This window comes from Dipteris shenzhenensis, chromosome 19 (assembly GCF_047967505.1).
Source record: "Dipteris shenzhenensis isolate YYH24624 ecotype China chromosome 19, Dip_SZ_1.0, whole genome shotgun sequence".
Lineage (NCBI taxonomy): Eukaryota > Viridiplantae > Streptophyta > Polypodiopsida > Gleicheniales > Dipteridaceae > Dipteris > Dipteris shenzhenensis.
Genome location: NC_141614.1, coordinates 14,167,954 through 14,183,151, shown reverse-complemented (window position 1 = coordinate 14,183,151; position 15,198 = coordinate 14,167,954). Strand labels below are relative to the sequence as shown.

The 15,198-nt window shown below is 39.9% G+C and overlaps 1 protein-coding gene and 1 non-coding gene across 2 annotated transcripts; one reads left to right on the top strand and one right to left on the bottom strand.

Annotated features, from left to right (window-relative positions):
• The first annotated feature begins 1,435 nt into the window (after positions 1-1,435).
• LOC147890126 (U6atac minor spliceosomal RNA) lies at positions 1,436-1,561 on the top strand. Its single transcript, XR_015542822.1, has one exon. It is a non-coding gene; the product is annotated as a U6atac minor spliceosomal RNA (small nuclear RNA).
• A 5,479-nt stretch (positions 1,562-7,040) lies between these two features.
• Positions 7,041-8,021, bottom strand: LOC147890125 (putative calcium-binding protein CML18). Its single transcript, XM_087390483.1, has one exon. It carries the CDS (start codon positions 7,614-7,616, stop codon positions 7,128-7,130), a length of 489 nt encoding a protein of 162 aa, XP_087246609.1. The 5' UTR covers positions 7,617-8,021; the 3' UTR covers positions 7,041-7,127.
• Positions 8,022-15,198: the final 7,177 nt, after the last annotated feature.

Genomic DNA, 15,198 nt, shown 5'->3' with positions numbered 1-15,198 from the left:
TACTAGTAGGTATGAATCAAGTTTAGAGAGTCGGTCAAGTATGACCCAAATTGCATGATGTTCAATATTTGTCTAGGGTAATCTTGTGACAAAGTCCATCCCATTTAGCATCGGCAATTTGTAGAGGATGCAATATGCCTCCAATCCTAAAGCGTTCTGGCTAATTATTTTGCATTGTTGACGTTTTACCATAGTCTCAAACATACACTTTCATTTTCATCTAATAAAGGTTCCTTTTGACCAAATCATAGGTGCTTTGTATACTGGGATGAACCTTTTAAATCTTTTGTGCTACCATAAGGCTCCGTACTTTGACTTTCCAAGGTGAATAATTGGCTTAATTTAGCTTTTCTCCCTTCATCAAAGTCAGAAATGGCAAAACGTGAGGCCATGATCAGAGAAAAACAGCCAACTTGTAGACATAGCAGCAAGTATTCAAAGGGTGAGCACACAACTGAATTTGCATCGCCTTTCTTTCTCGTGTGTTTAGATCTTGATGGAGATCACAAGAATTAAACCTGTGTCTCTGATACCATGTCAGAGAATAACCAGCACACCTAGGAGAACACACTAAAAGTTCTCAGCAGAATATTGGTAAAAAAAGCAACTTGAAGCTCTCTTTAAGCTACTCATACCAAGACAGTGCTGCTCAAGTAGACAGCTGAAATCTGTCCTACAACAGCAGAAAATTGCAGCAAAGAAATAACCTTTATAGAAGCTCCACCAACTAGGCCATATTGAGAGGAACAAAGAAAGATGGACAGTGTTAATGAAGAATTTGATTTCCAGATTAGATATGTAAAGACAGTCAAAATCAAGTAGGAGATGCTAAGTTGAGCAAGATTGGTCAAGTTTAATGTACTAAGTTTTGTTGAATCAGAAGATAATTTTTATTCTTTGAAAGGCAATGCATGATCCATAAGTATTTCGGTTAGATCTAGCAGGAAGTCTAAGATGGTGACTCACAGTAGATAAGGACTCTTAAGAATGAGAATGAGAAGTGAGGATAAGGATCCTTATCCATGAGAATGTAATATTTGAGAATGAGACTAGAAGTTGTATACCAAAATGGATGGAAAAGTGTGTATACTTGATAGGGATGACATCATGAGAGATTTTATATAAATGTCATGTCATTCCTCATGTATAATGGAGGCTTCTTTCTTTTGATTACTTTGTTCATCACAATGTGCATTGCATAGCAAGCTAGTGAGGGTTGTTGGATCCAAATCTATCCATAGCCATGGGTAATTTTATTGTAGCTTCCTTTTTGACAGAGCTAGCAACGCAAAGGTGAGACTAAAAATCTGAAACCATTACATTCATTTAACAGACCATTTGTAAATTCAGCTATTGATTTTAGAAAACAAGGGAAAAAAAGGGCAAATGCATAGCTCTGGTCGACAAGCTATAATGTTTCTAATAGCTAAAAGTTGTGTTTGATGGATGGAGAGAAGGTAAGCATCTCCTTGATAAGGCAAGAAAATATTTTCAAGCTTTCTGCTTATGTACATGCATGCTCTTGTAAGGTCTAAATACTTTGGACTAATATTGTGTTTGTGGCAAAATTCCTAAACCTTTGACAACATCACAATAAAACGAATTGTCCATACAATTTTGTACGTTTCTTTTAGAACCCCCAATTGTTTTATATATTTATCACAAATTTGTATGCAGTGGAAGGAAAAATTTTGTACACACTTTGGAAAAATACTACATTCCTTGAAATAGATTGAGGGTTCTTGATTTTTAATTCATCTCGTGGCTTGCGTTTGTTAGAAGAGCACCTCAAGGATTTAAGGCATGCCTCTTACATAAGAGGCATTATATGGCTTAATGGGGCTTTTTGGGAGACATTTGTTATCCATAAGTTGTGTTGTTTTTAAATTTTAAAAATAATTTTTGGGCATTTATTCAGTATTTGCAAAAAAAACTTGGGGGTTTGGGAGGAATCTTATTGCTTCGTTGTATTCACTAATTAAAATATCCTAGTCCAGGCATTTTGCATAGTTCATGCTCCTAATCTCTCTAAAGATGTGCACGTGGCCGACACATTGATATGCTTATGGTCTTAACTTCTATAGGTCTAATTACTCTCTTCATAGCCTCCTCACCTACCAAAGCCTCTCCATGGCTCAAGGCTATTGTCTCATGCTTGTATATTATCCATGTCCAAGCCCTTGTAGCCTCCCATGCTTAGGCTATTGTCTTGTGCTTGTATAGTATCCATGCCCGAGCTCTTGTAGCCTCATCTACACTGAAGTTCTTTTTTTATACGTTGAGTCATGTGAGATCGTACATGATATATCAGCTTTCTGGGATGGAATTTCTATCAAAGTGTTTGCGTTTTTATGTGTTATATCTCAAAATTTGGTGAGAGTAGGTCCTCTGACAAGCATAACTTTTTGAAAGTGTGAGGGTTTCAACTTTACTCCCACCCCTCTTGTATGAGACCTCTGAGAGCAACCATAGGCTCTTGCTAGAACTATTATGGAAACCTTAAAAGGTGGTGTTCCCAAGGTTTGACTCCGACTTGACTCCGACTTGACTATAGAGATTCAATGCCCAAACCACTAAGCCTAAGACTTCGAGGCTATGATGAAATATGGCTGAATACAATTGTGGAGCACTTAACTAGGACCGACCCTAAAGGATGAGGATGGGGTCATGGAAATGAAAGACTACTTTGAACAAGGTTGACAAATTTGAGCAGATGAAAACAATCTACCAACACAAATAAAATTGCTTGAAAAGATCATGTTTAGGACATACCATATTGAGAAATAGACAAAATGATCTTATCAATGATCGTTCTCAATCGATGCATTTATTTTCAATTTTGTATAACCTTTTTCTAAGTTCTCCACAAAAAGTGTAGATGACCGTTGTTGTATTCCTTGAGGATAATAGATAGTTGTGTAGATTGTGCTTGATTTGTTTGAAGGGATTCCATTGTGATTGTAGGGGTGAGTGAAAGTTCATGGTTGAGAGTCTAACTAATAGTGTAGGGTAGGGAGGGACTACGAGTCAATTTTGAAGACCCATGACCATTTATGGGATAAACTAGGCAAAGCTAAGCATATTCTCTAAATAGCTACACCAACAACCCTTTCTAGGATCCTAAATTGCTTGAGGGACAATTGAAAAGATTGCAAAGAGTAAGAGGCTACAAGTTTTGAATGCCAAACTCTGTTTAATGTGTTCATAATTATTACAAAAGAATAGTGCGTGAGCCTCAACCTCTACCAGCACCACTCGAGGGCATATGCATGTGGTTTTCCTACATGTTGGAAAAATGATGTTGATGTTACATATTTTGAGGACCACAAAAGATGAGCAAATGTTTTCACATTCTATTACTCCTTTGTCCTTGCCCAAATTCTTGCATTCTTCATCATGCCCAATTCCTCCATTTGTAGACGTTTTTTGTCGTACATTGTTATTGGAGCTTATCTAGATCCTACATAGGCACTAAGGTCACCTACAATCGAAAATATCTTTTTTGTCTAAGCTATTAAATGCTCTTTTCCAAGTGCTAGAAGGGACCTATTGCAAACATTTTACTCTTTTGTAAATTGGGAATTGGAGACAAGCTAAATGGCATATTGATAAAGTACTTTGCTACCCTTAGGTGACTTCTAGCCACATAAATTGAGTTCTCCCATTTGTCCTTAACACAATTAACACTTTTGGCAAACCACCTTTATGCCATGCGATGTCCCCATACCTCTTCTAAATATTCCTAATTAAATGTGTAAATGTGGTGGTCCCAAAGGTAGGACTTCCAAAGAGGAAGACATGCCAAAAGATATGGTGCATCCAACAAACGTTATATGAGAAGGTGATAAGCTTTAGGCTATGTGCTTGCTTAGGACCTCTACTACAATTGATGCTCTTTTATCGTGGTACGACATACAAAAGTTATGCTCACACTCACCCACTTCCTACTTCAGCTTTCATCATGTTCCATTTTTACTGAGATCTCCATAGGATACTTTGGGAAGAACGGTTGCTGAAAATATACTTTTGCAATGCAAAGGCTCACAACATATTGGTTGTACCGGACCACCCACACATGCATTGGAGCAAGAGCGATACAGCACAGTTCCTAAACATGCGATCGTCTTGACTTTGAGACACTAGTCACTGCAACTACCATTTGTGGCCTGTCATGTAGGTTTGGATTGCATAGGCACGACATGTAGAGGCTAAGGAACGTTTGGTACATGCCGTGCTCAATACTATATGCCACTCATCTTGCTCCAGCAAATCGTAGACAATCTTAATTATACACTATCTTAATTGAGGCATTGTGCAAAGGCTTCCATTCTATCATGCTTGGCATTCACCACTTTGTGGCCTAGATACTTTGCTACCAGTTATCACCTCTAAATAAATGTCTATGCACGCTAATGCTTGCATCATATGTTTTTCCAAGCTCTTTAGATCTCTCCTTCTATTATCTAGCAATTTTCCACATTCTTGACCAACTACTTGCAATCAGCTTCACAATTCGATGATGTCCTTCATAAAAGATCTTCCGAGTGCTATCACTATCCAAGAATGGGAAGCTCATCATGGTTGCCATTTTAGAGCTAACCTTCAGAAAGGGTGATTACAAAACTAGAAATAATTGAAACGAACTCCATTTCATAGTACCCTGGCATTTAGGAAATGTGTCTCTTAGCTACAATTGAGGGCAAATATGCACCTTTGCCGCAAGGGAAATTGGGCATGTTGTTAGTCCTAGACAGGAGCACTTATTTACGCTCGCTCAATAATATTGGCTTGTTTTGTGAACATACTCTTCATTTTTACTGTATCTCACGCATTTGCAGGTTGCACTTACACCAATGTTAGATGACTACACACCTTTTTTTTTTATAAAGTAATATCCAGTGCTGTATTTATATGCTCAGAAATTTACAAGATGGGAAGCCTCCAAAATGGAGAGTATCCCAAAGATCAGAAACATAAAAAGAAAAGCTCTATGCAAGAAGCATCTATATCACCCTCATGACAAGCATCATATAAAGATTGCCGCAATGAGGCTCCGAAAGATTCATATGACTTGTGAATCTGCCGACCCAAGTATGCCAAATTATGCTCACTCCAGATTGTCCAAAGAGCCCAATATCTCACCCAAGAGAGAAATAGTGAGTATTGAGACAAAGACCTCATAAATCTGCCAAATAATCAAAAATGTTTCCCAAATCTGTGACTTGGGAAATGGGACCGAAGATGATCTGAAATTCTCCCGAGGAGGTTCCTAGAACACCGGCAATGCCAAAGCAAATGAGGGACAGTCTCTGAAGGAGCCTGACATCTTAAACATGTAGATGACTACACACACACACACACACAGAGTTTTTGCTACTATAGGACACATAGTTACTATCGTCCTGGCTCCTGCAACCAAAAATCTAGGAACATGCCCAACCTCTTTTCTCCTCTTCCTCTAAAAAAAGGAACAAACAGTGCGATTTCAACCTCATGATGGTCATCCCCAAGAATCCAAGAGCATGCCCAACATCTTCCTCCAAAAAACCAAACAAATATGCACATGATAGTCATCCAAAAGCTGATAATCATAAAGTTTACCAGGCATAGCAGGGAACAGCTCCTATGATATCCCCACCAATGTCATCAGCTCCAAACGGTGCGTGTAGGCTGTAGGATAAGTACATGCTCGTGCATACATAACCATGCATATACACACTTGAGCATCCATCATAGAAAGGTCTTCGTAGTGAGAATGGATACATGGACCCCTGATAGGCAAACTAACAGATTTACCATATACTCACACAAGGCCAGCTACTAGGATATCCCCACTGATGCCATCAGTGCAGACCATGCATAAGCATATGCTTTGTCGTCCTTGAGGTGAAGGGAACATTCAGCAATAATGAGGGCTAAAACAGAGACAATCAAGAAGTCAACAACTGCTTGCAAAGGGTTTCATTTCAGTCTCTTTAGTCTCCCCAATCAAACAATTCTAACCAAAAAATGTTAGAAAGTTAGCTAATAGGGCAGCATACCACGAAGTAAAATGAAAGATTATCAGCAATCAATCAGTAGGCTGCAATTTCACAAAGTGAAATCTACCCTTCTCCTGCAGCAATAAAATGTATATATATCTAGATGACAATCCCCTACGATTTCACATTGTATTTACAAGACAAGAATACAATGAACAAGCAGAGTGCCGTAAAACTCTCTAACATTACCACTTAGTTCTGTCAACCTCACATCCTCACAAAGTTACTGTACAAACTATAAGTAAATTAGTGATAAAAGGTAGTGCAGAACCTAATAACGCCCTTTTATATTGAAAAGCATGCATGCACTCCACATATTCAATCACTCGCTAGACTCCTGACCAAAAGACATGTATATCCCGCTGTCACATTAGTTCCAAATTTAACAAGTACCCAAGCATGATCCATGAGCCCCTCAAAAATTTAAATGTCACAGGTTTATAAATATGCAAGCTGTTCGAACAGAACTCTGGTTCACAAGGTACATATCCAGGTCGCATGTGTCAACAAGCACAAATTGCGCCCCCCCCCCCCATCCCACACACACACGTACATTCTGTATTGTGCGTACTGTGTGTGAGAGCCATTTATAAAATCTGTCCATAGACGTAAGAAGCTATATGTGTATAAATAGACGCTACAGCTGATAACCTCGCAGTTGAGCACAAACCTAAACTGTGCTGCGTGGGCTGCTGACAAATTATCAGCACACTACATATGATTCATTCCAGTTCCCCAAAACGTCCACAGAAACTAAGCAAGTGTTTCTACTTGTCAATGATGGTGCATGGTAGGATCCAAAACTTCATCTGCAAGAGATTTTGACAATCCAGTAAAAGTTGCCTCACATCACATCAGAGGTATCAATTCAACGACTTTTGAGGTAATCAGTGCTTTTCCAAGAGCCCATTAATACATATCGCAGACATAAACTTATATAAATATGATGATGACCACTTATTTTATGAGAAAGTTGCCCCTCGTGGTAAAGCAGACAGCTTAGCAGAAAGTCATCTGATTTCTATTTATCGTGAATGAGGCAGTGTATATTCTGATGCAGCGTTGGTGCCACTTTCTGATTTCCATTTATCGTAAATGAGGAGACATATATTCTGATGCAGCGTTGGTCATGGCAGCAGCAAACTCTGCAAAGCTGATTCTTCCGTCTCCGTCTGTATCAGCTTCCCTAATCATATCAGTCAGCTCCCGTACGGACAAGGCATGGCCCATTTTGGCCATAGAATGGGCCAACTCGGCTGCAGTTATGTAGCCATTTCCGTCTCTATCGAACTTACGGAATAAAGCAAGAAGTTCTTCCTGATTGTAAGAGATTTCTTCCGTCGTATCCGATCCAATCAAAGCCACGAACTCAGGAAACTCGAGAAGCCCGTTGCTGTTCTTGTCTGCCTTCTGGATGAGCGCTGCAATCTGCTCGGCGTTAGGTTGGAGACCCAAAGAACGCATCAGAGCTCCAATTTCGAGTTCAGTGAGGCTGCCATCCCCATCTCTGTCAAATCTCATAAAAATCTCCTTCAGTTCTGCTAATTGCTCTTTGGTTAAAGCCACTTTACCCATGTGCCTACTAGATGCCACAAGCGTAAAACTTCTGTCGCTTAGTTTGTCTCACTGGCGTCTTCTGATGACTGTGCTGGTAAAACGAATCAAACTGTAGAATCCTGTAGTGAAATGACGGCAAGCGATCAGAGCGGCGGTAATCTGCGCGAAAACAGTAAGGCGACGACGAAAGAAAGCGATGGCAGAAGAAAAGCAGGCGGGCGATAAAAGGAGTCTGATCGAAAAACTGGATAATGTGTCTGTGAAATCAAAAAGGATGATGAATTCGAGGTACAAGCTGAGCAAGTGGAACGATCAACGATGAATCTGAGAAATGAAAGCAAGAGAAAATCGAAACTGAGGAAGGCAAATTGATGAGGAGGCAATGAGAAGGTGGTGCCCTTTACAAGCAGAGCTTCCTGGAAAATGCCAAAGACCCCTTTTTCTACGAATTCATTGCATTCACTCTTTCATGCCAACCAACCCACGTCGTGTGTCCCAAACCCGTGCGTTTGTTTGTCTGGTTGTGAGTTAGTTGGACCCTCGCCCTTCTCACCGCCTGTTTGAGTTCGTGATAACGCCGCATTCGCTATCGACAGACTCATTTCGAAAGGCGCACCTGTCGTTATCATACACCCGAGTGCGTGACGTGGAATTAGGCTCTGAGTCTGCCCTCGGCTTAAATCAGGCTCACTACTAGTGAGGGGTGTGAATGTGTGTTCAACTAGAATGCTTGGCTAGCTACGACATATATGGGCCCGCTGCTAAGATCTGCTGCTAAGTATATGGGCTATTGTAAGTAGCCAATAATAGGCCAGTTATCTAATGACTCAGAATGTGCCACATGGCTTCGTAAGATTTTAGAGTTTCGTAAAACGCTCTAGTGCTAGCCAAGTAATCACTGGTTACGTTTGTCCTATGCCCACTGATCCGAGGCGATTGGCCACTAGAGATAGGGATCATGTGAGGGGTGAGTGATGGTGGGGGGGGGGGGGTCACACAAGCACACTGCACTCACTCACCCACCCCTGTCCAAGGTACTGTGCCCCCCCCCCCCCCTCCCTCCCCAACAACACCATAGGATAGGTGCGTGAGTGCAAACGAGAGGCAAGGCGAAGGAGGAAACAAAAACACGACAACCATGTCCTATTGGGAAATGGGCCTTAGCACGACCTCATTAGCACTTCGTACTGCTCATTAAAACTTGTTTGCAGTGTATTTTTCCTAGCTAAAATTGAGAAATCTAGGTTAGGACATACTATACGTGAAAATCCCGTTGTTTATATGATTTTTAAACATCCTAGTTAAGCTTTAGGAGTTATAAATGAGTGATGATGCCTTACCTAAAGTCATCATTATTCACCTTTGGTAAAAATGGACATCGTACATGGGCACGGTCCATTTTCTCATTTTGAAAATAGCTTCATCCAATGGTGGATATTAAAACTCCACCAACCTTGGAACTTTACATGTCTCATGAGGTGGCCACCCCACTATAGACCCGCCTATGATAGTTAGATGCATACCTAAACAAGAGAGCATATGTCTTCCATGTTCTTATCCAAATGGTTAAGTGAGAGCTTTGAGTTAGCAGAGTTAAGGCAAAAGAAGGAAGAGCGAAGAGTGGGAGAGAAAGGGGACCAAAGAGAAGGAGAGGAGCAAGCTAGAAGCAGAATCAAACAAATAAACACAATGACCATGCATATGAGAAAGCTCTGAGAAAAGGATATATAATACTAGCCATAAACCACTAAACTAAACAGCAGACCACCCATTGAAACTTCTTGACAAACCAAGGTTGACAAATGGTTTGCACACGATATTTCAATTCAAGAGGAGATGTTGGTGAAGGAAGAATGAGGTGTAAAATGGGAGGAGAGGAGAGAGAAGAAAACTAAGTGAAGGCAAATGCATATGGGGGGCCGGAAGAATAGAGTTAAATGAGAGGAGAAGAGTGAAGAAATGCAACTGAAGGTGCATGCATATGGGGAAAAGGAAGAATTGGAGAAACTTGAAGTCCCCCACCCCTTGAAGTGTAGAATGGTTGGAGGGAGGAAAGGTGAGGTAAAAGAGCAGAGACATAAATATAAGGGGGGAGTGGAGCCCTTTGTCATACATTTAAATAATGTCTCATACTTTTAATGAAGGTGTGTGTCATACATTGAGTAAAGTCCACCGATAAATATAAGGGGGCAGTGGAGCCCTTTGTCATACATTTAAATAATGTCTCATACTTTTGATGAAGGTGTGTGTCATACATTGAGTACAGTCCACCAATAAATATAAGGGGGGACTGGAGCCCTTTGTCATACATTTAAATAATGTCTCATAATTTTGATGAAGGTGTGCGTCATACACATTCAGTACAATCCACAGTGTGTCATGTATTTGATGCGGGTGTGTGGCATACTTTTAATGAAGGTGTTTGTCATACATTTAATAAAGGCCAAGGTGTCATATATATTCAATACAAGGTGGGTGTCATACTTCTAATAAAGGTTCCCCCTCTTTTACCTTCTCCACTTCTGCTTGTACTAATTATTGCAAGATTCTTTCTAATTATCTACTTGACATTTTCCCTAAGGGTCACTTGCTAGTTGTGTCACCTTTTTGAAGGTAGTCTATAGCATTGACTTGAGTCTATTTGAGTTCTTCTCACCATGCCATCTAAGGGAGACATGTAAGGGTGATGATAAGCACTTACTAACTCTCTCTCTCTCTCTCTCTCTCTCTCTCTCTCTCTCTCCCTCTCTCTCTCTAAAAAGATGTTGTGGCTGGGGGTCGGGTGGTGGCCAAAGACAATGTTTGTTTATGTACGCTTTTTGTGATAAGCACTTACTGACTCTCTCTCTCTCTCTCTCTCTCTCTCTCTCTCTCTCTCTCTCTCTCTCTCTCTCTCTCTCTCTCTCTCTCTCCCTCCGTCCCTCCCCCTCCCTCCCTCCCTCCCTCCCTCTCTCTCTCTCTCTCTCTCTCTCTCTCCCCCTCTCTCTCTCTAAAAAGATGTTGTGGCTGGGGGTCGGCGGGTGGTGGCCAAAGACAATGTTTGTTTATGTACGCTTTTTGTGATTGAGTGTGCATGCATATTCGGAATGACTTTGATGCTTAGATGAATTATTGGTTTTTTTTCCTCACTATTGTTCGTAACTCATAGATCTTGGCATGGTTAACTAATAAGAATTTGCAATTGAGTCTAACTTTTCTTCTTCTTTTTTGAATATCCAAGAGTCCACAATTGGCTTTGCTTGGTGGAAATCACCACAAGAGATGACATCAATGCCACCAAAGAAGTCCATGTGATTGTGTTTAATAGATTGCATTCTCATGTCTACAAAGTCTAGAGTATGCTTCTCCAGCAAAGATATCTAATTAAATATGCCATTTGCACATGTTCACAACAAAGGCTAATGCTACTTTTCTTTAAAAAGATCTAAAGGTGTTGTCAAACAATGCCAATTTTTAAATTTTTCAAAGCATCACTATGAAGGTCACCATAAGCATCGCAAAAAAAAACATCACGAAACCACGCTCCAAGTAGCATAAAACACTTGTATAACAAGTGTGAACTTCAGCCTGAAAGTGACATGATATTGCTTCCTCAACCCTCCCACCTCATAGGCCTGGCCTCATTAGTCCTCATATTGCTCTCATGCCCTACCTAGCCTCTTGCTCTCTCGCCCTTCCTTTTCCTGTCCTGCCCTCCTAGCATCTTGTTATCTTGCCTTTCCTTTTCGTCTCTTTCCCTCTTGCCCTTTCTTTTCCTCTCTCTTGCCCTTCCTTTTCCTCTCTTGCCCTCTTTGCTCTAGTCTTGAGGGCTTTATTAATCAGAAAAAGGTTGCTCCACATTGATGTTGAGGCATCTTTGAATGCTTTAGCTTCTTTTGCTAGAGATTACCTAATGAGAACCATTGGCCCACCATTAGTTGACTAAGTGCTTCTTAGATTAGTGCTTCGAGAGGTCCATTTGAAAATCAAGGAATGGGATGACTGCTGATAAGCCATGGAGACACTTGTCTCTAGAAAGGGCAAGAAGCCCAGTGGACCTTGGTGCCCAAGAAAAATTTATTAGGAGACATCATCGAGACTCTACAGCTCATGGCAGTGGTCTATCATCACAAGCATACTCTACTTTTATGACATAGTTAGAGAGCAGATTGTGCCATGTGGCCACATCATATGTACTTCTCCCAACTATCCAAAAACATACTACCTCTCCCTCTTAACATCCTTCTTCAAATTCCACCTCCACAATGTGCTTTAAATATTATTATTTTACATCTTTTCAATCTTTTTCTTTTTAAATTTGCAAATATACTTTGAATAGAGGTTAAGATTTCCTTTACTTGAACATACTATCTAGTTTGTTAGTTAAGTTTAAAATAATATGTTGTGGTGTTTTGAAAAGCTAAGTAGCCCTCTCTTTTTTAATGCATATTCTTGACGATGAGGGAGACCTAGGGAATCCAAAGAAATGACCATGGTGAATGCACGTTCAACAAGCAATAACACCATCATCCATGGGATTATAATCCAACTCATAATATCTCAAAGGTCACAGTGATGATTACTTCCATGTTATGAAGAGACAAATTACAAGCTCATGTGAGCATTCCTTATTTATGTATTTGTTGGGCTTTAATTTCCCAAAAGTGCTAATCTTCTCCATTAAAATAATTAAGCACTACCATTGATATTTATAGGGAGGATCAGGTCTGATGGACTTGAGTCACACCTTGTCTCTAAAATTTTCCTACTTCTTTTTCTCCTCCTTTAAAAAAATGCTACAATTATAAATAGCCATCTCATTGACACAAAAAACAACTAAGCAGTATACATAGGGCAATATTAACATTGCCAATTCAGACAAGCAACCCTATAAGATTCAATGGACACACAATATAATGATATTCAATTTAGAGGCGCAACATAAATTAAAGATGTCTTTCTTAAGTGCCATCAAAATTGTAAAATTCAAATCGACTCTCAAGTTTACCGTTTCTCAAGTTTACTATTTATAATGTGATAGGCAACACAAATAAAATAAATAAACATTTTATCAGCGGCTATTTGGCCAATACTATGAGAAAAAATATTGGTTCAACAATTGCATATCCTTCGTTCTCAACATGATAACATGAGCCTGCATGGGCCCCACCAAGAATTTGATGTCTTTGGAACAAGTTTAGGACCTGCCCCTTGTGTCCACGATTCCAATGCTACCCTAGACGGTGGAGCGGATATTCATATGACTTGTGTCTAGCCTCCTACTAGTCTGAGTTGTTTGGAAGTTGGGATCTTGGTCATGGCATCTCCCAATCACATCCACTCTTGTAAAGAAGTATTTGATTTATTGTTTGGGGCCGTGGGTCATTGTGGGTCTCATGAGTCTATTTGAGTTAAGTGACCTCATCTAACAAGAGTATGGTGCATCTTTGATCATGGCGATGATTATATCGTCTTCCTCAGAGGCTAAATATGACCGAACCAAGTGTGACTCCAAGATAAGAAAGTTGAGATGCAAAAACATGAAAGGAGAAAGCTCCTATGTGGGCCTCATCGTGTTATGATATACTCTTGAGACCTTTTATCGTTAAGCTCGATGGCACTGGTGTGCCCAACCAAGCCGAGAGCTAGCAAGGCGATGTTTGAAGAGTTTCATGGATGTAGTGCCACTACTGCCACCACTGGAAGACTTGATGTAGAGATGTCAACCATGAAGTAATTCATGATCTGTTCCTCTCAACGGCAAACCTAAAAAATGCAGTAGTGTATTGGCAAAAAAGATTTTTATAACTATAAAGCGAAGGAGCTGAGAAAGTGGAAGCTTCTTCAAAGCATATGTTCCTTCTCTCGTGACATATGGAGCATTGAGCAAAGAAAAGTTCTACTCTCCTACTTCAATGTCACTAGCCAATTTTGTATTTGCCAGGTCTTTTGTTCTCCATGAATAGCTTCCACCACATCATAAAGAAGATTCCATGTGTCCTTGTATAGTTTCCAATTGTTCCATGCATCTCTTGTAGTTTCTAGCTATTCTTAACTAGTTCAACGTCTTGCTTGAGCTCTATTGTGAGATGCTATAGGTGTACTTCATAGTCCTTAATGATCATGTCTCGATTCTATATGGCATCAGCTATGAGAGGCATACCTACATTCTCTTCTAAGTGTTAAAACATAAAACTTGTTTAGCCTATATATCTCACTTAGTTCTCTCTCTTGCCTCTGTCTCTATTCCATTTGATCTCACAATCTTAGTCCTATCTTGTTGAGTCTCATTGCAAGGGTTTTATCTAAGTCTCATTGCCTAATCTTTGCAAGGGTTTAATCTTCCTAGATAAGTAAGAACCAAATGGATTCATGTGTAATGAAAGCGCTTGTTTTTCTAGAGAAGCCTTTCCATTTGACATGAATCCATTTGGTTTAATCTTCCTAGATAAGTAAGAACCAAATGGATTCATGTGTAATGAAAGCGCTTGTTTTTCTAGAGAAGCCTTTCCATTTGACATGATCATTGATCATTTCCCAGGCTTTCCATATGGACAATTCTAGGTTCCTTTCCACAAAAGTGTTATCTTTGGATAGTATTTCCATTTGGCTAGTCTATGTATTTAAGAAGTGCAATACAACAAAAAAAAACAAAGGAAAATGTGTTATAGCACGAGCTTCAAATCTTATGAACTGCTTAGCAGATCTAGAGACGATGGTTTTACAAATAATTGGATAGGTGGGAGCCCAATATGTCTCCTTTGGTTCATTCACTTGTGTTTCCTTTTGTTGATTTGCTTGCAGACTGTGCAAGATCTGGAGCTCTAAGGCTTTCTCCAATCCCTTCATCCTCAATCTTTATGGGCAAAACCCTAGGTTTAGGAACCCTTGGCTCTTCATTGCAATTGGCAATATAAACTAGTGAATTTAAAATTGAAGAAGAGGCCTTCCCTACTAGTGTGGGAATGAAATATGATGTTCTTAGCAATATTGAAGATGGAATCAAGTCAGGGACCATGCCAGCTGAGGCATTCTTTTATGCGCTCCCGTATATGAATATTGCGGAAGACAAAATTGGTTTCTCAGTTCAGATCTCTTTGATCACCAAAAAATTGGAGGAGAGAAACCCAAGAAAATATACACTCTTAAGTTCAAGATTAATTCTGTAAAAGAATCCAAAACCACTATACGATCGATCGCATCCACAGGCCACGATGGTATATCATGTTCTTTCCCTCCTATGATCACCGAGAGAGAGAGAGAGAGAGAGAGAGAGAGAGAGAGAGAGAGAGAGAGAGAGAGACAGAGAGAGAGAGGGAGGGAGGGAGGGAGATGATTCAAAGACTTAGCATCATCCAATTTGTCCTACCTAATGTAAAATGTGTATTACTGCATGTATAGGTCTAGAACAGTGTCCATGTTTCAAGTCCAAAATCTATCTTTGCCTATACTACAAATAGAGAGAATATCAAGGTTCAAGCAACTTGAAATGTGCACACATTAGTCTTTCGGCCAAAATACAAGTCTTAAATATAAAATCTAAAGAGAATTAAGTGCAACCAAGTGAAAATCAAGATTCTTGAATTTTCATTTATCTTGCTTCATGGCCATGTGTAGACTT